At 46.8% G+C, this 25,537-nt stretch overlaps 1 protein-coding gene across 1 annotated transcript in view; it reads left to right on the forward strand.

Annotated features, from left to right (window-relative positions):
- Positions 1-25,537, forward strand: part of LOC115090602 (sodium- and chloride-dependent GABA transporter 2-like) — a 204,260-nt gene that overhangs the window by 163,526 nt on the left and 15,197 nt on the right. Inside the window, exon 15 of the mRNA XM_029599942.1 lies at positions 4,316-4,486. Coding sequence (XP_029455802.1) covers positions 4,316-4,486 — 171 coding nt within the window. The remainder of the gene's footprint in view (positions 1-4,315; positions 4,487-25,537) is intronic.

The raw sequence follows: 25,537 nt of genomic DNA on the forward strand, positions 1-25,537 counted from the left end.
CCTCTGGAGCATTTGTTAGTAGGCCTGTAAAGCATGTGAGAGTCGCAGAGGAGGGAGCCCCCAGCCTAGCTCCCCCCATGTCAAGTTGACAGATGCATAGTAAGTTACTAGAAAGCAATACAAGGGGCAGATTACCAGTGATTGCCTTAGCCCCCCAGATACCATCCTCCCTGTAAAATACAAACCATACCTCAAATCCCTGCAATTTTGCTCCCTCCCCCCAACTATCAACTTAGAAACCTATTGACTTCTCTGGTCAACTGTGAAGATCATGTATTGATGTGACTGGTGCTACATCCCAATGTCTGCATTGCATCACCTCATCTCAGCGTGGAAATAGCCTTTCAAGTGGTAGAGGAGTTTGAAAGTGCATTAATCCATGTTTGTGCTGTTTCTGGCGTTTTGTATTGTGCCCATTTCCCATCGTGAAATATCCTAAGTTTGCTGGGAAAAACAAAGAAAAGCGTATATGCCTTTTTATTAGCTCACCACAGGCTGGGGAGAACGCTCTCCATAGTGTAGATACCTTTGCTGAATAATCCGATGCAAAGCGAACGGGCGATCCCCGGAAGAGAAGCTCCTGGGTTTTTTTTCGAGCCGCTTGCAATATTTGTTGTTTATGGAAAAAATTCAGTACTTTAAAGATTACGGTCCTCGGCCGGTTCGCCTTTTCATGGCGCGGCCCTACTCAGTGGGCTCTCTCAATTTCCAGGATATCCTGTAGTTCCAGTAGGCCCAAAACCTCTGGGATCCACTCGAGGAGAAGGCCACGCAACTCTTGTTCCTCCACCGTCTTGGGCACTCCGATTAGGCGCACATTAGAACTTCTGGATCTATTTTCGAGTTCATCAATTTTATCTTCGTGCTCCTTGAGTATTTTTTCCAACTTTATGATTTTGCGGGTAATACCGAGGATGTCATCTTCGAGGACTGACGACCGTCCCTCGACTTGGTCGATACAGGGAGCAAATTCTGATATAGAGGCTTGAAGCGAAGAGATTTGAGATGATAGACGGGCTAATTTGTTGTCCAGTGCCGCTATTACTGCTTCTTTGATTTCCAGTGTTGCAGGTTGGAGTGGTAGCGCTTTGTCCCTCTCGAGACCCGTGCTCGCCGCCATCTTGGCCTCCATTACTCGAGGTTTTTCTTTTTCTTTTTTAGCAGTCTTTGGAGGCATCAAAGTAGGGGATCTTTGCATATAGGCAGTAATCGACATATGAGGTAGCTGGTAAGTCGGTTGTTGTTAGTCTTGAGGCAGTTAAAGAGGTGGATTGTCTCGGATTGAGGGATGAGGCACCCAGAGCTGGCTCAGACGCATCCGTCCCCGCTCACCACATCACATGATCTCCCATACATAAATTTTTAAACATTTTCCAAACACCAATAAAATATTTCAAAACAGAAAACATATCAAATAATACCCAATAATTAAAACTTCTAAGGATAAAAAAACCTGTTCTCCATACCTGGGAACTTTTGATTTCCAGTCACCCTGAGATTGTCATATAAATAAGTTGGTGGAGGAGGGGGCTCAAAAATGTTTTCTTCTCTCTCACACATGCACACACTCTCCAATGTGCACACACACACACACACATACACACACACACACACACACTCTCTCTCTGTCATTCCCCACATGCACTCACACACACACACCTGCTCACTATCTCTCCCACATGCAATCACACAACATGCTCTCTCCCTTAAATGCAATCACACACACGCTTGCTCTCTCTCCCTCATTTAATCACACACACACTTGCTTTCTCTCCCTCATATAATAACACACACGTTTGTTCTCTCTCCCTCATAGAATCACACACACACTCTCTCTCTCACATGCAAACTCACACACGCTCCTTTCTTTCTTTCCAAGTAATCACACAGACATATGCTTTCTCTCTCACATGTAATTACACACACACATGCTCTCTCTCCCTCTCCCACATGCAGTCTCCCACACACATGCACAGGCTCACATCCACACCCACACCCAGGCAAACACCTACCCACCCATATCGGCTCACAATACTTGCATAGGTTCACATGCTCAAGGCTTGGGCCTCTTCTTCAGCCGCCAGGTGACGGAGTCTATTGGCGACCTCTGGATCCTCCTCTTCTCTGTGGTGCTGCAGATTGGGCTCCACAGCAGCTGGCGGGGCCTCTTATTCTTCAGCTGCCAGTGAGATCAGATCCGCTGGTTAACTCTGGATATTCTTTCGCTCTCTTTTTCTTCTGTCTCTACAGTGGCCTGCCAGATTGTGGAGTGCATGGCAACAGGAGTTGTGTTTAATTGAATGTCATCTCCTGCTGCTGGTGCAAGGGATTTGAGATTTGTATCATCATCCTGTAGGCTGCATATGAGGCTCAGGGCTGCCTGCTTGAATCAGTACTGATGGTGGTCCGCATCTGCACTCATTTTTTTATTTAGCAACATGTCACAGTGCACTGCCACTGCCGTGCTACTAAAAACGCATGCCATAGGTTACTGACCCCTGTCTTAGATAATGGATATTTTATTAGAGATTTCTTCAGGACTAACACAGTGATCGTTTTGCTATAAATGTATTAGTTGCCAGATTTACAAAGATCGCAGATTCAGAAAGTATTACAAAAAGAAAATATTTTGTTATAAAATCAGTGAGATACTATCATATCAAATCAACTGTAGCTTACACTTAGAAATTATCAATGTAATAGTCTTACTACCCATAGGAACATAAATGCCCACCTTGCAACGGAGTCTTTGTTTGACTCATCTGGGCTGCTGTGCTTTGTCACTGCTCTAGAAGTAGCTGGATTAACCAGTTCTGCATTTGGGGTTATCCTAGCTTTAGGTGCATTCTTAAAGTTTAGGGAGGTGGGCTGTCAAAGTAGGAGTGCAGAAGAGACATGAAAGTCCTTGAAAATGTTACACGTGGCCAAGAACAAAACTAATCCTTTGTCTCTCTTTATATAGGGACTAGCCGTTAAGCCCGTAACAACAGGCTACATTAACATTTTTTTTTTCAGTCCATTTCCTTATCCCTCATTCTCCCCTCCCTCCCCTCATTCTCCCTCACCCTCTAGTCTCCCTCCCCCTCCCCTCCTCCCTCCCCTCATTCTCCCTCCCCCTCTAGTCTCCCTCCCCCTCCACTCCTCCCTCCTCCTCCCCTCACTCTCCTCCCCTCCCCCCCCTCCCCTCACTCTCCTCCCCCTCCCCCCCCCCTCACTCTCCTCCCCTCCTCCCTCCCCTCACTCTCCTCCCCTCTCCCTCCCTCAGTCACTCTCTCCTCCCTCCCCTGTCAGTCACTCTCTCCCCTCCTCCCCTCAGTCACTCTCTCCCTGCCCCCCTCCCCCACTCTCTCCTCCCCCCTCAGTCACTCTCTCCTCCTTCCCCCCTCCCCTCAGTCACTCTCTCCTCCCTCCTCCCTCCTCCCCTCCCCTCCCCTCAGTCACTTCCTCCTCCCTCCCCTCATTCACAACCCCTTCGGATGGCGCAGATGGAAGATCTCCGGGGGAGGTCCCTCCCTCCCTCGCGCCGCCGCCACTACTGCTCGCCGCCGCCGTTACTGCTCGCCGCCGCTGCTGCCGCCGTTACTGCTCATGCTACTCGCCGCGCCATTTTGGTTACTGGCAAGCTCTGACCGACGTGCTGCCCGCGCATGCACGGTAGAGTTGCTCTCTACTGCGCATTTGCGGCACGTCGGTCAAGCTTCATTTATCTAGTAGATTCATTTGGATTTCTTAGTTCATTACTGCAGAGCATTTAGCTTTCAGATGGGCAATCCAATTGGTTCAACACTTCCAGGTTTTATTTTTGTTTTAAAGTGGCTCAATCTTAGGCCAGTGTGACACTGACCAGGCTTTTGAAGCAAACATGTTTCTGATAAGTTCACAAATGCTGACTGATAGATTTGAGGAGCAAAGCTGTAAATCCCTGCCACATAGGTGCCTAGCCTACTCTGGATTTGCAGGTACACGGGTCTTCATTATTCATCTGTGTATAAAGCAGTTTTTTTTCTTGGGCAGAGAAGAATGCCAACTTCCATGCAGCCTTGTAGCAGAGATGACATTTTTGTTAGCCACATAGTCATAAGTTTTGTTTTACAGGGCCTTGCTCCTACATGTACATTTTTTGAAATAATGTGTTGATGTGGGGACATTTGGGTTGAACAATAGAGGCCCTCTCCAAATGTTATTTACTAGCTTTGGCTATTAATTACCAAGCCTTTAAAATGAAATAGATTGGAACAAAAACTTCCATTTCACATTTTGCTTTCAACAAATTAAATAAATACATCTTTTGCTTTCTCCGCTTATTTTTCCCAAGGCAACTTTCCTCTTCTCAGTGATTAAATACATACCCCTGACATACAACAAGAAATATGTCTACCCTTGGTGGGGTGATATGATGGGCTGGCTGCTTGCCGTCTCATCAATGATATGCATTCCTCTCTGGATCCTCTACAAACTCTGCACCATCAAAGGGTCTTTGGCAGAGGTGAGTTTTAATGTCCTCAGTGGTTTACTTACAGGCAAACATCCTGAAAAGGACTAGTAAGCATAATAGGCATGTTTCTATAAATTAGATGTGTGTAGAGGGACTTTAAAATATGGAGGTGCAGTAATAAAAACATGAATAAAAGCATCTGTAAGATCTTGAAATAAGTAGAGTCAAGAAACAGATGGCATGGACAATATATAGATGATTAAAGTAAGATTCATACATATTGGAGAAATGAAGTGTGAAAGATACTTCTAGATCCTATATGACACAATGTTATAGACAGAGAAAGTAGGTAAGTAAATCAAAGTCAAGCAGAAAAACCAATATGAAAGCCACTGACTTGACTATCAGGAAATGTGTATGGAATACAATAGGATTTAAGAGACTAACCAGAAGTACTGTAACTTTATTGTAACTCTGATATACATATCACAGGAACCTACGGTAAGCCAACCTTTAAAAGAAATGTTTTTCTGTGTCTGACTATCTACCCAAGTCAACTGAATCCATGTTTTTGTGAAGAGCACAGATCAGGAACTTTGCTGCTGGAATCAGGAACTGGTCATTGGCTCTGTTTGATCATGAAGAAAGAAAAAAAAAGAACTGCTCACACGCATGGATGATAGTTCCTTATATTTTCACATAGACAGAAATACTCATGATAGAGTCTGTGTGCATGTAGGTATAGTTTTCTTGCAATGATTAGCAAAACCTAGTTGGCTGCCATCCACACTAAGGATCAGTGGTTTGAGTAGTTATTTTATTTATTTATTTAAATTCTTTTAATATACTGATGATCAAGACGAAGTCTTATCGTACCGGTTTACAGCAGAACCAGGGGAAAACCATTTAACAAGAAGAAAGAAAGTTACAATAAACAGGGAGTATAAATTCAGGATCAGAGAGAAAGAATTAGTTTAACCTAACTCAACTAAAGAGGTAATGTAAAATAGCAGAAAACAATTGATCAGCATAGGGTGCTGATTTAGCAGCTGATTTAAATAAGCAGTTCGAGCATAACAGATCCTTTGGATTGGGGCAGAGGATGCGTCTGAAGGGGCGATGGAGGGCCGGGAACGGGGTGGGAGCAGGGGGGAAGTGGTTATAGGGCCAGGAGAGGAGGAAGGTGATAGGGAGGAGGTGAAGAGCGTCAATACTAGTTGGGGAGTGACCCATTAAGGGTAGGCTTGAGAGAACAGCCAGGTTTTCGGTTTCTTTCTGAAGGACAGATGGCATTGTTCCTGGCGTAGATCCGGGGGTAGTGAATTCCAATGATGAGGTCCAGCGGTGGACAGTGCTTGTTTTTGAATGGAGTTGTGAATGGAAGATTTGATTGGGGGAGCCTGGTTCTGCTGTGCTCTGTTCAATTGTTGCTGATAAGCATGTTCATAAATGGAGTTCCTGCAGATAGTCAGTTCTCAACAAATGCTCTTGAGGTGGCAGTATACATACAAAGATGAGCAGACTTTCTTCAACTGGAAGTTGACTGTCACCAAGATGTTAAACATAAGTGTTCTTGCTCTTGGCACAAGCATGAGAGGCTAAGTATTCTAATTTAACTTAGACCTCACTGTGGTAACCAATAATGTCCACTCTAGCATTACATTAATTCTAACAATGAAACTGTGGCTGATGAGAGACTTCTTACCTGAAAGGACTCTAATCTTAGACATTTTTTACTTCAGGGAGTTGAAATGAAGCTGTGGATTGACTTCAAGGGATTGGAATAGATTCTAGAGTACAGGATCACTTAGTCAATCAAGTGTCACAAATATCCATTTTCAGTTAATATTTTATATGTTCCCTATTAGAGAGGTCAGGGACAGAGAAAAGCAGTTGGTGAATGGATAATGGGTTAGTAGACAGAAAAGCATTCACCACAGGAAAGAAGAAGAAATTCCACCCAGAACTACAGGAAGCTACTTTTCAGGATGCATGTGTCCAGGGTCCACAGATAAATATGGATCCAAAAGAAACACCCCTGTCTACCCCAAGCACACACACAAAGTGAACTCATAAGCCTTCTTTGTTTTCAGAATGTAGGATAAAAATGAAGTGGTTCAAGTGATGAGTGGAATAGTGCAATAAAGAAGCCAGAGACATCACTATAATTTCAAAGTAAGAACATAAGATGCCATGCAGACCAAGATTTATCAAGCCCAGCATCCTGTCCATGATAGTGACTAGTTTGTGTTACAAGTACCCAAAAGATACCAAAAAATAGAGCCACAACATAAATACTTTTAGTTCCATTTAGGGGAGGTATTCCCAGTGGCTTGTTTTGGGCAGGATTGGAAAATAGCACACACAGATTGTATTTTCAAGACTGTGTGTGTTGTTTTCTGAAGAAATCCCACTGCTCAAAAAGCAGGGGCAAATGTCTGCTGGTACTTTTGTGGTAAATTTCTAAGTCAAAGTACACATGCACTTTCTCTTTGAAAACTGGCGCGAAGTCAATGGGTAAAAAGTTCCCATGGACTTAATCCCAAGGTACAGTTTGAAAGTTAGCCCCCCTCAATCTGCTACCATATTTTTGACGAGCAGATAAAACCAGAGAAATACTGAACAAGTAAAGTGAATTTTCAAAGGAGCTCCAGGCGTAAAAATAGCATATATGCACATAAGTGTCGTGTACATTCATATATGCAATTTTATAAACAATAAGCGTACACATGTATTTTAGATTTCATGTGTAGATTTTATATGGGGAAAAAAGGGACAGTCTAGGCATGTTCCAGGGTGAGGTTCTGAAGTATGCTTGTAGTTGCTATGTTGTAAGCGATAAACTCATATATTACCAAATTTTATTTGTATACTTTTACACCTGTTAATTGAATCGCATAAGTGAAATCAGACTTGTCTTCAATTTTTGGGAGGGAGGTCTGGATGAAGTGGTACAGTTCAGGGTGAAGTTCTAGAGCAGTGCTTCTCAACGCAGTCCTCAGGGAATGAACGCCTAGCCAGTCGGGTTTTCATTATATCCACAATGAATATGCATGAGATAGATTTGCATACAGTGCATGCAAATTAATTTCATGCATTTTCATTGTGGATATTCTGAAAACCTGACTGGTTAGGTATGCCCCAAGGTCTGGGTTGAGAAGCACTGTTCTAAAGGATCTTGGTGAACTGGAGAAGGACTGGGTGAACTGGTGGAAGTATTGGCAAATTGATAATTCCAATTATATGTGCATGTGTTTTTCAAAGCATTTATACACTTAAAACGGGGATTTACATATGTAAATGCCCTTTACCAATGTAAGTGGTTTTTTGAAAATTTCTACAATATATGTCATTGAATTGTCAATAGGTTTTACCTGCATTATGTGCACTTAATATGGTAAACGGCTTTTGAAAATTGCTATGTTAGTATGCTATATTAATACATGTGTTAACTCTTCTGAAAATTCAGTTGAAAGGATCTGATTTTCAGAAGCATTTACATGTTTAAAACTTGGTTTTATATATGTAAATACACTTTATTCATGTAAATGGGCTTTTGAAAATTGCAATAATAAATGCCATATAAATTGTCACTAGGGTTTACTTACATATAAGGCACTTAGAGGTGAATTTTAAAAGGTGGGCGCATGCCAAAATCGGGAGATATGAGCACATCCACCCGAATTTATAAGGCGCCCAGATGCTCACACAAGTGCCAATCTATTCATATCTTGCACTGGAGGGGAAAAGGGGCTTGGTTTGGGTGGGGCATGGATGTTCTGGGGCGGAGCCAAGAGACATGCATGTATGGGCCTGGGCACTCGCCCGTGTCCAGTGCTGTGTAACTTTACTTCTGCCAAGAATGAGGTGTGAGTTAAGAAAAACAAAAGTTACAGGCATCTGCGAGGGGTTTATTTATTTATTTATTTATTTTATATACCTGAAGGATCTGGGTTAACTGGCGGGGAGTGCAGACTAAAGAACCACAGGGTTTTGGAAGGACCTAGCTGTAGAGTGGGGAAACTGATGGACAAATTGGTAAAACTGGTCATGGCGTGGATGCACACCTGTTATAAAATTCCCTCACTTGCACGGTTCAAACCTGACATTGTGTGGCTGTGTGCACAAGCTTGTAAAATTAGGCACACACTTAAGCATACCAGTGATATTTTATAACATACTCGCATATGTGCATGCATATTATAAAAAGGACACATATTTGGGTACTCACCAATACTAGGGATGTGCAGAAGAAAACATTTGTTTCAGTTTCTTTATTCAATTTATTGGGACCCAAATTTGTTTCATTAGTTTCAAAACAAGAAAAAAGTGTTTGTTTCATTAATTTATTCGTTATCCATTAAAAGCTATGAGGGAAGCACTGCAACCTATTCAGGGCTCCAGAATGGTGATGTTCATATCAATTCTAATGAAACTTGTGAGAAGAAATCATCAGAAGGGGGAAAGAACTGCAAGGTACTTAGACTGTGGCATCTAAAGTGGCAGAAATATTAGCCTAAGGCTCCACAAAGGGGAAAAGGGGTACCAGGCTTCCCTCATTGGCAGGCATTCTCCAAAGCACCATGAGAGAGGATCAAAGAAGCAGCAAGAGGAGGAAGAACACTCCAAGGTGCAAAAAGAGGATGCCAGCAATAGTGACATGAACACTAGATGGCATCACAAGAGGTACCGAAAGTGGCATCATCACCCTAAGGGACCATGAAGGGGAATAAAGCAAAAAATGTGGCAAAAAAAAAAATCCCAAGGTACATATAAAGAGACCAAGAATCAGAAAGAGTTATATCATGATTTCAAAAGCATAGGAGAGGTGCACCGCAGTACCCTAGATTGGCAAAAAGACCTCAAGGCGTAAGAGCTGGAGTATGCCAACTCCGTCCTTGGGCCTCCCCCAGTGCCTCCGGCCCCGCTGCAGCTTCCAGCTTTTCTGGTCCTGATGCCAATACTCATTGGGCTTTCCGCGTGGCCCGCGGAGAGATGCCACTACTTGCGCAGTGCCCCTCCCTAGGTGTGCATGCATCGATGATCTTTATGAAGGAACCGTGGCTGGAACTACGCTACAGCCTATCTCCAGACCCAGACCTCTGCTTTGCCTGAGCACGTATTGCCTATCTTCAGACCTAGACCACCGCTTCGTCCGACTACGCTATTGACTTCTCCTTGATTTGACCTCAGCCTTGATTGACTACACTACTAACTATCTCCGTGATCAGACCTCAACATTGCTTGCCACAGCCCCTGGATTGATGCCGGCCCTGACTCAAGTCTACTCCATGGATGTGGACTTACTAGGTTTTGGCCTATCTTTGCTCGAGCACCCCCAGTCTGCCTTTGTTTCATTGGCGCTCGAGTTTCCAGAACCTTACCCAGTCCAGAGTGGGACTATTCCATCCCTTGCCTGCTGTCTCTGGGCTGAACCAGCTTCTCTTACTATCCTATCTTGAGGCCCACCTAAGTCCTCCCGGCCCCAGCACCCAAAGGCTCAATCCGCGGGGTATGAGGGCTGGTATAGGTGAAGCTCCAGTGGCCTCTGCCTATCATCCCACTCCACCTGCCGACAGTGGGGACTCGTAGGTTCTTGCCTATGGGTTGTGTCAACCTCACCTCAGCCCAAGGATCCATCTCCGATGCAGCACCAATGACCAGGAACAGGAACCGGGTCAATACGGATTTATCCTCAGGATGGTCATCTGGAGGTGCAATCCGGCAGTGGAGGCTAGGCAGGAATACCCGGAGCCAGGAACTGGAAAAACTAGGACACAGGCACTGGAACTCGGAACATCAGGAACTTCTGGACAAGGAACATCGGAACTTCTGGACAAGGAACATCAGGTCACCAGAGAGACAATGAAGGAGCTCCAACGAGGAACAGGACCAGGAGCATCAGGATGAAGGAGACCAGGAACATCAAACAAGAAGCCATCAAGACATGAGAAGACCACGGAAGACCTTGACTGGAAGAGGAGCACAGGCAACTGTGAAGTTTGGATTTGAAGGCCCCGAGGAGTGAATGCTGAGCCCTTTTATAGGGCTGGACAAGGGCAAGGACTGATGACATCATCCAGTGGGGCCGTGGGCCTTTCCTGCCACTGGCCCTTTAAATGAAGTGGAGAGGTGCGTGCCCACGTCTAGAAGAGGCTGGGAGGCAGGAAGTTGGCGGCGGCACCAGGGCTGCAAAGAGGAGCATTGATGGCGGCCCCTAGCCACATGAAGTGATATCCCGGCAGCAGCTTCCACGCCACGAAGATGAGGCATCCCGGCGGAAGCTCCATGCCGCGAAGAAGATGAAGACAGCGGTGGCTCCATGCCACAAAGGTGAAGGATGGTGGCGTCACTCCGCCATGAAAGGGAGGTATCCCAGTGGCGGCTCATGCCGCAAAGAGCTACAGTGGCCCCTCCTGCTGTAACCAGCAGCGTTGGGCCACAAGGAGCGGCAGTGACGGACCGGGGGCAGCCTAGACTGCACGAAGACGTTGGGCCAAGGTGAGTGAGAGGCTTGCTTGCGGTATGGGCTCCGTAAGCAGGATCGTAACAGTACATAGTCTGATATTGAATGATAAGACATAAGTATGGTGATCACCACTATTTCTTTCTCTCACCACTCTGTACAATTATTGCTAAGATGTAAAGGAGTGGGGTGGGGGGAATATGTTGTTGATGAGTTCATATGGGTTTACCTTTTGATACTGTATAATGTATCCTACTGTACTCCCTGATGGTGGGCAAAAACCATTCACCATTTTGAACTAGTATGTTGAAATATGTGAAAATTTAATAAAAAAGAATAGGGGAGAACCTGTGATGCACTGGGTAAGGTGAGATGTGATTCACTTTGCTTCTATCACCTCCTCAGCTAAATCCACCTCCACCCCATTCTCCTGGCCTAATTATAGCTAAGAAGTGGATCATAAATCTAACTACAACCATCTCAAGTGGCAACAAAGGTATGTCGGCTCGATTAGTTAAAAAAGCGAAGGAAAAAGAAAAAGAGAAGCCTAGCCTGGGAAATGAGAAAATGGCAGACGCACAGCAAACTTCGGAGAGAACAGTGATGCATGAGTTGGTGATTATGGAGCTGAAAACTGCAGTGGTTGATGCTGTGGAACCAGAATTTTAAAAGATTATGGATAGATTGGAAGAAATGAATGTTTGTGTGGCACTTATGAGCAGTATTTTGGAGAGATTGAGCAGCAAGTCTTGGATAATCAGATCACCATTAGTGCAGCTGGGGAAGAGCTTCGCAGTGTAAAAACGGAAGTGTAGAAGCAAGAGGAATGGCTAGAAGAGCTAGAAAATCACTCTTGCCATAACAATCCGAGATTTGTAGGATTACCTGAATCTCTTGAAGATAAAGAATTGGCCCAGTTTTTGAGTCCTGACTGGTGAGTGAGCTCAGCCTACCACTGTCACGTGGCTCTTTACATATCGAATGGGCTCATCATCTGGGAGGTTGGCAGTGGTGATCACCAGGATTCTTGGCTTTGCGTATAAAATGGAGATTTTGCAAGCATTGAGAACTGGGAAAAAGTTAACATACAATAACAAAAATGTGCTGGTGTTTCAAGACTACTCGGTTAAACTTTCAGCACAAAGAAGGGAGTTTGTACAGATATGCTCCTGCTTGTACACACTGGGCCTGCGATTTGAATTAAAGTATCCTACAAAACTCAAGGTTATTCTTCCTGAAGGAGTGAAGGAGTCTAAGTGGCCTGAAGGAGTGCAATGGTTCCAGTCGGTAGAGGAAACAAAAAAGTTGGCAAATATATTAGAAGCAGCCAAACCACCTGTAACATCAGGCTAGTTGCATGCCAAATGCTATGTGTTATTAGCCTGCTAGTGAAAACTGAATGTGTGCAGGAAATTCATGAGGAACTTTGTGGGTTCTTTGTACCTGAGAAATGTGAGGTGTGCATTTCCTACATTGCCCTAGATCTGAAGGGGATGGGCCTTAGTTACTGATGGTTCACGAAACCCACAAACCATAATGTTATGGCTGCGACCATAACATTATGGTTTGTGGGTTTCGTGGACCCTTGGCCCGAGGTGAGAGTTGTTACCACCTGTGGGGAGGAGCCCCACAGGTCCACACCGTTGAGGAGCGAGGTCAGTTACAGCCCCACAGTAAGCAGGTTGGGCTGGAGAGCAGTACCTGGCAGAGACCTCCGAGAGGGTGGCGCTAGGCAGGCCCGAGGAGCGGGAAGCGCAAGGCAGGAAGCGCAGGAGATATACTGCAGAAGCAACCCCGAGGGGCAGAGCTGCATAGCGAGGAGGGTACTGATGCGATGATGTAGGCTAACCCGCAGAGCGGGGAAGCCCGAATCGGGTCTCCAGGTGATGACGTAGACAACCCCGAGAAGTGGGGAAGGGACGGCAATCACCGGTAGTTAGAACGTAGACGCTGCCCTGAGGAGCAGGGAAGCACAGACAGTCTCTGGTGAAGAACGTAGGCACTGCCCCGAGGAGCGGGAAGCTCAGACAGTCTCTGGAGTAGAACGTAGGCACTGCCCCGAGGAGCGGGGAGCACGGAGATACGTCTCACAAGAGGTGAGAGCACTCCCAGAGGCAACCCGGAGGAGTTGGAAACCAGCGGGTAGGACTCCTGGAAGGCACAGGACTAGCTGAAGGAGTGGGGAAAGCCAGGAGACCGGGTCTAAGGAGAGAGCACACACAAGCCCCCGAGGAGCGGGTACCCGAGCCAGGTTCCAGTCTCCAAGAAGGGTCCGAGACAATCACCACAGGTCCGAGGAGACAGGAGCTAGTAGCGTAGTGATGGAACTCGTTGCCAAGTCGGCTAGCAGGGGGCAAAGGCGGTGCTTAAGAACCCTGACCAAATGATGTCATCAGTCAGGGATGCCCCTGAGGTTCCTGCCATAGCAAATTCAAAAGAGGGCCCGGTGGCACGTGCACCTAGGAAGGCCCAGAGTTGGCATGGGTGGTGGCAGTGTCCTGGCCGCCATGAGGAACCATGAGATACGCAGCGGTAGAGTCTCCCCCCCCCCCCCCCCGCCATGAACAGGCCCGGAGAGGGAAACTGAGCAGTACAAGACATGAGTAGATGCGGTCGCAGCCATTTGCGACCGACAGTCATAACACATGACTCTGTTTTCATTTATAGTTCCAGCAATTGAGGTCAAAAGACTTCTTTTGCTTGATGTGATAGCCTCGTGGGAGATTGCTGAATGCTTTGTACCAGGAACGCAGAGTTTAAAATTATAACACAAGTTCTGGATTTTTGTTTCCTGTTAATATGATGTTGACATGGTGGAGTAACTCAGTCTTTGGATACATGTGGAATATTATTTTTTGCTATGCATATCTGTTATGCTTTCATCTTGTTGAAAAGCTGGGTAAAATATAAGGGGGTGGGTTTCTGGAGGTGGATGGATGTAGAGGAGGTGGTCATTACGAAATATGGAAGGGCGGCCTTCAAGTGTCAACTAGAGGTTCCCATATTATCTAGCTAAGGTTACCTCTTTTCAGGATTTTTTAAAAATGAGATTAAGAAAATAATAATAATAAATAAAAATAAAACAAACAAACAAAAAATCCCGAGATGGCCAGACTGTATAGCGAACAATGCCGTACATTTCGAAGGGGAGCAGGCTTTGGCATGGTATACCATTTTAAGGGGAAATATCTCATTTCTTATTAGGAGATGGAGGGACATAGATAATAAAGCATTAGCTTTGGAATCTTTTTTGTGTAAACAGAAATACATTTTAGCTGTTGCAAATACAGAGGCTAATATAGAGGCTTATCTTTCAGTCTAAGTGGCCTTAAATACACTCTTACATCAAAGGGCAAAGAAAAGTATAATATATATTAAATTTAAGTTATAGCAATAAAGCTGGCAAGCTTTTGGCACAATTGATAAAGACTGCTTCAGGGTCATGCTTCATATCTCATTTAAAAACATGGGAAGGAAGAGTTTTGAATTCCATCCAAGCTATATTAAAATCATTTGAGGATTTTTACACTCATCTGTACACTTCTGAAGGCTTTGATAGAACAAAGTGTCAGATGTTTTTGCAGAACTTGGGATTACGTTCCTTTGAAGAGTGGCATTGACAAAAATTGAATAGGCCTATTAGCTCTGAAAAAATACTACTGGGATTTCAAAAGGCCAAATTGTTGAAAGCTCCAGGCCATGATGGGTATAATGCTGAATTTTATAAGATATTGACAGAACAAATTACCCCACTGCTTGGTAGAATGTTTGCAGCATTGATTAATAAAGGGTGCTTTCTCCTTGATGCTAATAAAAAGGTGATCTTGGTTATCCCTAAACCTGGGAAAGATTGTACTTCTGAGTCTTCCTATCGTCTGATTTCCCTGCTAAATTTTGATAAAAAATTACTGGCTAAGATAATGGCAGATTGTTTGGCATTGGTCTTGCCGGACTTTATTGGTCTGGGACTGGTGAGTTTTGTTAGGGGCAGATATGCCATGGTAAACTTGCATAGAATACTTGCTGCCATTGCCCATGTACAAGTAATAACTCTCCCTTCATTTTTGTTAGCTTTGATGCTGGAAAGGCATTTGATAGTGTGAAATGGCAATATTTATTTCAATTATTGGTTCATATGAAGCTGGAGGGTTTTTTTAAACAGGGGATCCAATTATTGTATAAGCACCCCATGGCTGGGGTGACAGCAAATGGAGAATGCTCTTCTACCTTTTCTGTTTTCAGAGGGTCATGATAAGGATGGCCCCTCTCTCTGTTGGTGTTCCTTTTGGCACTGGAACCTTTGTTAGTATCAAAACAATGGGATCCAGAGGTCAGAGATGTGTCCCTGGGCCCCATGATTTTCAAATATGCTGCGTTGTTGATGATCTATTAGTATTATTGTGTGTTCCAGTTGGATCTCTTATGAAACTGCTGGGAATGTTTAATGTCTTTGGGGAATTTTCAGGGTTCAAATTCAATAAAAACAAATCAGAAGCCTTAGCTGTTAGGAATCGGAGAGTGGACCCCTGTTCCGAGGTAGAGTCAGCACTGCCGAGAAGGAAGTTAACCCTCATCGGTCTCTACCGTCGGATGGCAAGGCCTGTTGAAGATGTTGAGATGAAGGCTTCACCCTGGAAGCTCGTGATCCCTCCAGGAGGAGCCCGTAGGGACACGGCCGCTGGGACTTAGGAGACTCCCTGAAGAATGAAGATGATCTGGATGCAGGCGCCTCCTGCAGGTCGTGAGTTCCAGATGGCTGGTGCCTCCAGCAGGTCGTGAGAAGTCTGGGAGTATACATTAAAGAATAGTCCCAATCCAGTCCAAGGGTCGAAGTCCAGAGAGAGGTCGAGAGCCGGTCCAGGAGCAGACGGGAGAATGGTCCGAAGCCAATCCAGGAGCAAAGAAGGAGAAGGGTCCAGAGCCAGTCCAAGTCAATACCAGAAGATCACCACCACCGGTCCGAGGGTCAGGAGCCAAAGAATCAGTCCAACGAGGAAAAGAGCAGAAGTGGAACAAAGAGCGGATCCGGAACACCGACACAGGAACCAAGCACAGAGCCTCAATACCAAGGCAAGGTCTGAGTGTCAGACCTTGCCTTAAGTACAGGAACCAGGAGGCGGAGTCCCAGGAGGAGCCATGACCATATCCTGTCATGGCTCCTTTAAATAGCTTCTTCAGCCATGCGTGCGGCCCTTAGCAGCAACAGAGGGGGAGGAGCCAGCCCGGCCGAGAGGAACCATGCGGCTGGGCTGGGCAGCAGTAGCAGTCCCGCGGAAAGGTCGAGGAAGGCTGCCTGCCACCGCAGGAGCCTCCGGCAGGACCCGACACTCAAGGTGAGCACTGTTGCTGCAGCCGTCGGCCCGACCTGGGTCGCGACCCGCCGCGGCCGTCGGCCATGACACCTGGTCCCAGTTGCGGGCTGCCGCGACCGGAGACCCTAACATTAGCGTGTCCAGCCAATATCAAGAATAATTTGGTGGGAGATTTCCAATTCAGTGGGCTCCGAGTTCTTTTAGATATTTAGGGATTAAAATAACCTTAGAATTAGAACATTTATATGCATCTAATGAAACCTCTTTACCTGAATGTTTGGCAAAATTTACTCTCTTCTTTGGTAGGGCACATAAATATCTTTAAAATGGTCCTGTTTCCTAAATGGCTGTATATAATACAAACTTTACCAATCTGTATTCAACGGAGGCATATAAAAACTTTGAAAAATTTATTTCAAAATTTATATGGTCGGGTAAGAAACCTAGAATAGCGCTTCAAAAGCTGAAAAAAAGCTGGTCTCAGGGTGGGTTGGGATTGCTAGATATGGAAATGTACAATTTAGCCAGCCTGTTAAGGGTGATTAGGGACTGGTTGTATAATGGTTCCACTTATATAAATATTGATAGCGAATGTGCTGTAACATCCAATTTGGATTTTTGATTATGTACTTCACACTGCCCTGGTAGACTGCCCACCAGTCTAGCGAATAATGTATTGTGGCATCGCTATGTTGGGTGTGGATGAAATTTACAGCTATGTTGAAGATGACTAGTGAATGTTCTCCATTTTTGCCAATACAGGGAAATTTAGATTAGATTAGATTTAGACATTCTTAGTCCGAATGTTTAATTTTCTGGAAGGACCAAAGTATCACGCAGATCCAACATGTATTGGCAAATAATGGAGCATTATTTTCTTTCCAATTGTTAAAGAATCAATTTGAATTGAGAAACTCTGACTTCTATTCATATGTGCAATTGCATCACTATGTCCTTTCATTGTGAAAGGAAGACTTGGATATGAATAAGGTTGAGATATTTGATAATTTCTTTCATATAGAATGTATGAAACTTTCCCTTTCCCAAATTTTCAAAGAGCTGCAAAAAATAGACCAACATTCCTGGATTGGTTCTCTTTAGAATAGATGGAAAGTAGAGAACAATTTTGCTATTTCTAAAAATGTTTTAGTAACCTGTTTTAAGAACTTGAAGAATGTATCCTCAATTATTTACTTGCAGGAGATGTAATTTATATTTTTACATGGAGCATATATCTCTCCAGTGTTGGCCTTTAAGGCATATATTACTCATTCTGAGATTTATCAAAATGCTCACATGGGAATGGATCAATTACGCATGCTTTTTGGACATGCCCTGAAATATTGAAATTTTGGGAGAAGATCTTGTCTTATGTGGGTGATCTTTTGGATTGTAATATCCCCTTATGTCCAGAATTGGTGTTGTTTGGCATGGAGCTATCTAAATGTGTAAAGAAGGAAGGGGATAGATTATTTGTTAGTAAAGCACTGGTTTTGGGCAAGAAATCTAGTTTATTAGTCTGGTGTGAGATCAGTCCATCCTCTTATTGGCAATGGCGGAATGCCTTACATAACATGATGTTTATAGAATCATTAGCGGTTCATACCTCTTTTGCTGATAGAAAAAGATTTTTGAACACTTAGGGGTACATTTTAAAACACAGTGTGCACGCGTACTTTTGTTCACGCACCAGGCGCAAACAAAAGTATGCTGAATTTTATAAGATACGCGCGTAGCAGCACGTATCTTATAAAATCCGGGGTCGGCGCGTGCAATGGGGTGCACATTTGTGCAACTTGTGCGCACCGAGCCCTGCGCATGCTGCCCGTTCCCTCTGAGGCCGCTCCAAAATCGGAGCGGCCTCGGAGGGAACTTTCCTTCCACCTCCCCCCACCTTCTCCTCCCTTCCCCTACCTAACCCACCCCCCAGCCCTATCTAAACCCCCCTACCTCTGTCGCGAAAGTTACTCTTGCTTGAGGCAGGCGTAACTTTACGCACGCCAGGCCGACTGCCGCGCACCATGTTCTGGTCCGGAGGCCGCAGCCATGCCCCCGGGCTACTCCCAGGCCGAAACCACGCCCACGGCGCTGCCCCCAGATGACGTGACAGCCGCTTCACACCCCTGATACGCCCCCGATGATGCGCGGATCGCAACAGCCCCTCGACACGCCCCCCAGGAAAGCCCCGGGACTTACGTGCGTCCCGGGGCTTTGCGCGCGCCGGAAGCCTATGCAAAATAGGCTCGGCGAGCGCAGGGGCGTTTTAAAAGGGTTACGCGCATACCTTATGCGCGTAACCCTTTTAAAATCCGGCCCATAGAATAATTATATTCAAAGTCTATCTGGCAGAGCAAGAAGTTTGATTTTGAATAGAGCGACAAATTGACAGTGTTCAAGAAATATAAAGGATCTCAAAATGAGGAACACAGGGAAGAATATCTGGTGAAACTGAGGAAGATGAAGAAAGAACTCAAGAAAGCAAAAAGTCAGGCGGAAGAAAGGATTGCCAAAGAGGTAAAGAGAGGTGACAAAACATTTTTCAGATATATTAGATAAAGGAGAAAGGTCCGAAGTGGTAGAGTTAAAATTGAAAGGTGCCAAAGATCAATGTGTGGAGAGAGACAAAGAAATGGCAGAAATATTAACAAATACTTCAGTTTGGTGTTCGCTAAAGAAGACCCTGGAGAAGGACTGTCACTAGTTAACAAGACTGTGGATGGGGTGGAGTACATAAAACTCCATTTACAAAAGAGAATGTATGGGAAGAACTAGGAAAACAAAGTGGACAAGACCATGGAGGCTGGATAAGGTACATCGTAGGATACTGAGGGAGCTCAGAGATGTGCTAGCGGGTCCGCTGAAGGACCTATTCAATAGATCCCTGGAAACAGGAGAGGTGCTGCAAGATTGGAGAAGAATGGTGGTGGTCCCGCTTCATAAGAGTAGGAGCAGAAAGGAGGCTGGAAACTACAGGCCAGTTAGCCTCACCTCGATGGTGGGAAAATTAATGGAGAATTGGCTGAAGGAAAGGATAGTAAATTATCTACAATGGGTTGCTTGATCTGAGGCAGCATGGATTCACCAGTGGAAGGTCCTGTCAGAAAAGTCTAATTGATGTTTTTTGATTGGGGGACTAGAGAATTGTATCAGGGAAGAGCGCTCGATATGATTTACTTGGATTTTTGTAAAGCTTTTGATACGGTCCCACATAAAAGACTCGTGTTCAAAATGAGAAGCTTGGGAGTGGGAGCCAAGGTAGGAGCATGGATTGCAAACTGATTGCCTGACAGGAGACTGCGTGAAAGGTTAAATGGAACCTTCTCTGAAGAAAGAACAGTGTTAAATGGAGTGTCACAGGGATCAGTTTTGGGACTGATTCTTTTTAAAATCTTTGTGAGCGACCTGGTGGAAGGGATAGAAGGTAAAGTTTGTCTATTTGCAGATGATACTAAGATCTGCAACAGAATGGATACATCTGAAGGAGTAGAGAGAATGAAAAATGATTTAAGAAAACTTGAAGAGTGGTCAAAGATTTGGCAGCTGGAATTCAATGCCAAGAAATGCAGTGTCATGCATTTGGGGTGCGGCAATTGAAAATAGCTTTATGTGATGGGTGGTGAAAGACTAATGTGCATGGACTGGGAGAGGAGCCTTGGTGTGATAGTGTGATGGCGAAGCAATGTGACAAGGTAATAGCAAAAGCCAGAAGAATGCTAGGCTGCATAGAGAGAGGAATAACCAGTGAGAAAAAAAAGGTGATAATGCGTTAAATACTGGTGCCCGTATCTCAAAATTTTAAGTCAGGATAGAGGCGTCCAAAGAAGAGAGACCAAAATGGTGAGGGATCAGCATTGGAAGACTTATGAGGAGAGGCTGAAGGATCTGAATATGAACACCCTGGAAGAAAGTAGGTGCAGGGGAGATATGATACAGACTTTCAGATGACTGAAAGGTTTTAATTATGCACAATCATCAAACCTTTCCCATTGGAAAGAAATCAGTAGAACTGGGTGTCATGAAATGAAACTCCAGGGAGGTTAACTCAGAACCAATGTCAGGAAGTATTTTTTCATGGAGACGGTGCTGCAATGCCCTTTCAGAAGAGGTAGTGAAGATGAAAACAGTCAAGGAATTCAAAGGGGCATGAGATAAACACTGTGGATCCCTAAAGGTTAGAGGTTAGAAATAAAGAAAAGAGTGCATGGGGTAACTGGGGGTAACTTGCTGGTGTGGCAGTTGCTACCCTTAACAAATAACAGCATCAAGACTTAATGCAGCTCTATCATTGCTCTCTGCTTCAATGGCAGTGAGTGAGAAAAGGGGAATTGAATTCAGACAGCAACCAACAAGGGACCCCAACTTTTATGGTTTGGGGAACAAATACACACGGGGGTAACTAGCTGTTGCGTGGTTACTACCCTTAATCACAAAGTCTGATACTTTTTGATGCAACTCCAACATTGCTCTCTGCTTCCTCAGCAATGGTTAAGGGAAATTGGATTAAAACAGCATTTCCTGGCGTGTAGCCAGATGGACTCAGAACGAATGGGTATAGTGTGCTCGTGCCAGCAGTTGGAGACGGATCTGACGTCAGCACGGGTATATATACCCCCACAGGAAGCGTAGCAACTTAGTAATTTCCGTCTCCAAAGCAGTTTGGAGAGCCTGCACGCTCGCTGAGCGTGTTTCCAATCTACTTTCTATTTTCTACTTTCTTCTTACTAAATTTCTACAGCAACATCGAGCCCCGCACTCCTGCGGTGATACCCTTGGGGTCCCTCCCCCAGTTGAGTTTCCCGGGGTGATTTCCGCGATCCCCCGGAGGTTTAAGACCTCGGTCCGGTGGCCGAATCGCGGCAGGGACGTTGCCCCCGGGCGAGGCTCGGGCGTGGCGAATGAGGCGCCTCGGTCCCGGCGTGGACAAGGCAGCGGGTGCATTTCCTCAAGCGCGGCGGTGAAGGTACTTGCCCTCTCCCCCCGCAGCCAGAGACCGCCCGGGTTCTAGCCGGGAAGCGCCGAGGATCAGGTAAGGTGTACATCTCTTACTTTTTGGTCTCCGAGAAACGAGGATCGGCGGCGTTGCCTACATGTGGCACGCTGTGGAGGTCGCCATTTTGTCTGCCTTGTTCAGGTATTGAGTGCCCATGATAGGCGCCTGTCTCTGCTTAAGCGCATATGGGATATCCTTGAGTGGATTTTGCATACTGTTGAGCACATATTGTATATCATTTGTGCGTATATTGCTGACCGCAGACTATTGCGCGCATATTGGATAGCATTAAACATCCATTGCTGACCGCATACTAATGAGCGCCTGTTGTATTAAGCGTATATTGCTGCCGCATATTACTGAGCGCCTGTTGTATTAAGCGTATATTGCTGCCGCATATTATTGAGCGCCTGTTATATTGAGCGCCTATTGCTGCCGCATTTTATTAAGCGCCTGTTATATTGAGCGCCTATTGCTGCCGCATATTATTAAGCACCTGTTATATTGAGCGCCTATTGCTGCCGCATATTATTAAGCGCATACTTTTCAATGGAACAGAATGCCTCAGCGTCTTCAGCGGCGGCACCTCCTGCTTCCGGCATTAAAGCCCTCGGCCTCTGCTCAGCATGCCAGCTTAGAGCCACGCACAGTGAAGAGCCAGACTCCCTTTGTGCCCAATGTGAGGAGGCAGTGGGAGCCTCGGGCCAGGACCAGTCTCAACCAAGGTTTGTTGACAGTTCCCCAGGGGCTACCCCTGGATCTAGCGGGCAGTCTTGACCAACCTGGAATCCCGGGGGACCTGGTACCCCGGTGATTAGAGACCGCTTCCATTTCCTGGGTGGATCTCTTTAAGGGAATTCATGCCTTTGATCAGCTTCCTGTCCAGGCCCTGCTGCTGCTGCTGTGGCTGCTCCTACTGTTGCAGCTCCTGTGGATCCTGTCCCTGGACCTTCACGCCCTTATCGTGGGCAGGACCTCCCGCCTCCAGACAGTCCGATTCAGACGGACCCTGATGTTTCACCGGACGAGTCTGAACCCCCGGACGAGGGGGAACTTCCCTCAGGGATTGAGCCATACAGAACCATGAGGCGGTTCTTCCATAAAGAGGATCTCTCCGACCTGGTATCTCAGTGCCTGGCGGAGTTGGCTATTACAGGTCCCAGCGCTATGGTACCCTCTGCGCAGAACCCTCTGCTGGAAGGCCTTTGTCCTACAGCCCGCCATTTTCCTTTCTTACAAGCAGCACAGCAACTGATAGATTTAGAATGGGCTGCACCAGCGGCCTCATTCAAAGGGGGTCGGGCCCTGATGGGCATGTACCCCCTGGCACCGGCTATCCAGGAGCTGCTGGCGTGCCCTCAGGTGGACGCCTTGATTACCGCTGTGGTCAAGCGCACTACCATTCCAGTTGAGGGGGGGGGTGGCCCTCAAGGAGCCTCATGACCGGCAACTGGACGCCATTCTGAAACAGACCTTTGAGGTGGCAGCTCTATCTTTGCGGATCGCAACCTGCTGCACAGTGGTGACGCGTTCCTGTTTGTCACAGGTCAGGAACAATGCTCCAGCAGCAGACATGGAGTCAGCTCTCTCGTTCCTCACGGATGCTGCATCAGGCCTAGTCTGGACAACAGCCAAGGGGATCTCATCCTCCGTAGCCACCAGGAGGCAGCTCTGGATCCGGAATTGGTCAGCCGATGCTCCTTCGAAGACACGCCTCACCAGAATGCCCTTTAGGGGCTCTTTCCTGTTTGGCAGCGACCTTGATAGACTGGCCAGCACATGGGGCGCCTCTCCAGTACCTCGCCTGCCGGAAGATCGGTTCAGAAGGAACCAGCGCGCCTTTCCAAGGCACTCCAGAGGTAGAAGCTCCCAGCGCTTCACTCCCTATAGGGGTCGCTACCAGGCACCTCGTCCTCAGGCCAGGAATCAGTCCTTTCGGGCCAAGCAGCGCAAGAGGGGAGCCGGCTCGGGCTCAGGTCCCGGCCGCGCCTCACAATGAGAATCAGCCGATCCATCTGGGGGACGGAGCCATAGGGGGCAGGTTAACCCTCTTCTACCCCAGATGGGTCGAGATTACGTCGGACCAGTGGGTCCTCGCCATCATCCGAGAGGGGTATTATCTGGACTTTCATCATCTCCCTCCAGACAGGTTTGTGGAATCCTCATGTCCCATACACAAGAAGGCAGCATTGGAAGCTACCCTGGCGAGGCTCCTGTCCTTGAAGGCCATCATCCCAGTACCTGCATGGGAAATGAATTCTGGACACTATTCCATTTATTTCATGATGCCCAAGAAAGAGGGCACCTTCCGGCCCGTATTGGACCTCAAGTCGGTCAACCGATACTTAAGGGTCCCGAGGTTTCGCATGGAAACTCTGCGCTCAGTCAAGACCGCAGTACAGCCAGGAGAATTCCTCACGGCCTTAGACTTATCAGAAGCCTACCTGCATATCCCGATCCATCCGGATCATCAGCGCTACCTACGCTTCAAAGTTCTGGGACACCACTTCCAATTCTGGGCTCTGCCCTTTGGGTTAGCCACGGCACCGCGGACCTTCACCAAGGTGGTCGTAGTGGTAGCAGCGGCACTCAGACGGGAAGGAATCCTTGTCCATCCCTACCTAGACAATTGGCTGATCAGGGCGAAATCACGAGAGGAGAGCCATCGGGCAACCGACAGAGTGATCGCCCTTCTGGAAAGCTTGGGCTGGGTAGTCAACCTCAGCAAGAGTTGCCTACAGCCTTCCCAGTCACTGGAATACCTGGGAGTACAGTTCGACACCCAGGCAGACACAGTCAGTCTCACTACCAAGAGAAGGTTAAAACTTCAGACGCGTCTCCGGTACTTGATGGGAGCCAGTCGGCCCATAGCTTGGGATTATCTGCAGGTTCTCGGCCTTATGGCCTCCACCCTGGAAGTGGTACCTTGGGCAAGAGCCCATATGAGACCTCTACAGCACTCCCTGCTCTCTCGCTGGAGCCCCCGCTTTCGGAATTATTCCACGCACCTACCTCTGCCAGCCAGAGTACGGACCCAGTTATGGTGGTGGTTGCAGTCCAACCACACGAGCAGGGGGTCGAAGATGTCCTCCCCCACGTGGACTCTGCTCACCACAGATGCCAGCCTGAGCGGCTGGGGAGCACACTGCGAAGAACTCACCGCTCAAGGGCGGTGGAACAGAGAAGAGTCAGGGTAGAACATCAACCGTCTAGAGGCCCAGGCAGTCCGATTGGCATGCCTACGATTTGCTCACAGACTGAGGAACAGAGCAGTCAGAGTAATGTCCGACAACGCCACCATGGTGGCATACATCAACCGTCAGGGCGGAACCAGAAGCCGACAGGTATCTCTAGAGATAGCCCCGCTGATGGCTTGGGCAGAGGCGAATCTTCAGGACATCTCCGCCGTCCACATTGCCGGGAAGGACAACACCCCGGCAGACTTCCTCAGTAGAGAAAGCCTAAATCCGGGAGAGTGGCAGCTGTCACCCACAGTCTTCCAGATGATTGTCGATCACTGGGGGATTCCGGACATGGACTTACTGGCGGACGAGTCCAATGCTCAAGTACCCAGATACTTCAGCCGCAAGTGCGATCCATTCTCACACGGAATCGATGCCCTGGTTCAGCCATGGCCTCCAGGGACCCTGCTATATGCCTTTCCTCCGTGGCCTCTGCTGGGCGCCATCATCCACAAGATTCAGAAACATCGGGGCCTAGTTCTTCTAGTGGCACCAGACTGGCCAAGAAGACCCTGGTACGCGGACATGAGAAGACTACTGGCAGGGGAGCCCCTTCCCCTGCCTCCTCTCCGGGACCTTCTACGTCAAGGTCCCATCCTCCACGAGGATCCAGCTCAATTCTCTCTTACGGTCTGGCCATTGAGAGGGCTAGTCTGAAGAAAAGAGGTTACTCGGAGCCAGTGATAGATACACTCTTCCGAGCTCGCAAGTTTTCCACATCCCTCACCTACGTAAGGATCTGGAGAGTATTTGAAGCATGGTGCGACTCTCATGGCACCAACCCACATGCGACCACAATTCCGATTGTTTTAGATTTCCTGCAGGATGGGCTTCAGAAGGGTCTCTCCCTAAGCTCCATCAAGGTTCAGGTGGCTGCACTGTCTTGCTACGGTCCCAGGAGGGACGGCAAGACTATTGCCAAGCACCCAGATGTTTCTCGCTTCCTGAAAGGAGTCAAGCATATTCGTCCGCCACTGAAGTGGCCAGTGCCCCTATGGAACCTCAACCTTGTTTTGGATTTCCTCGCGGGATCCACCTTCAGATCCCTTTGGGGCTTGTCTCTCCGTTCTCTAACTTTGAAGATGGTGTTCT

Source organism: Rhinatrema bivittatum, chromosome 4 (genome assembly GCF_901001135.1).
Source record: "Rhinatrema bivittatum chromosome 4, aRhiBiv1.1, whole genome shotgun sequence".
Classification (NCBI taxonomy): Eukaryota; Metazoa; Chordata; class Amphibia; order Gymnophiona; family Rhinatrematidae; genus Rhinatrema; species Rhinatrema bivittatum.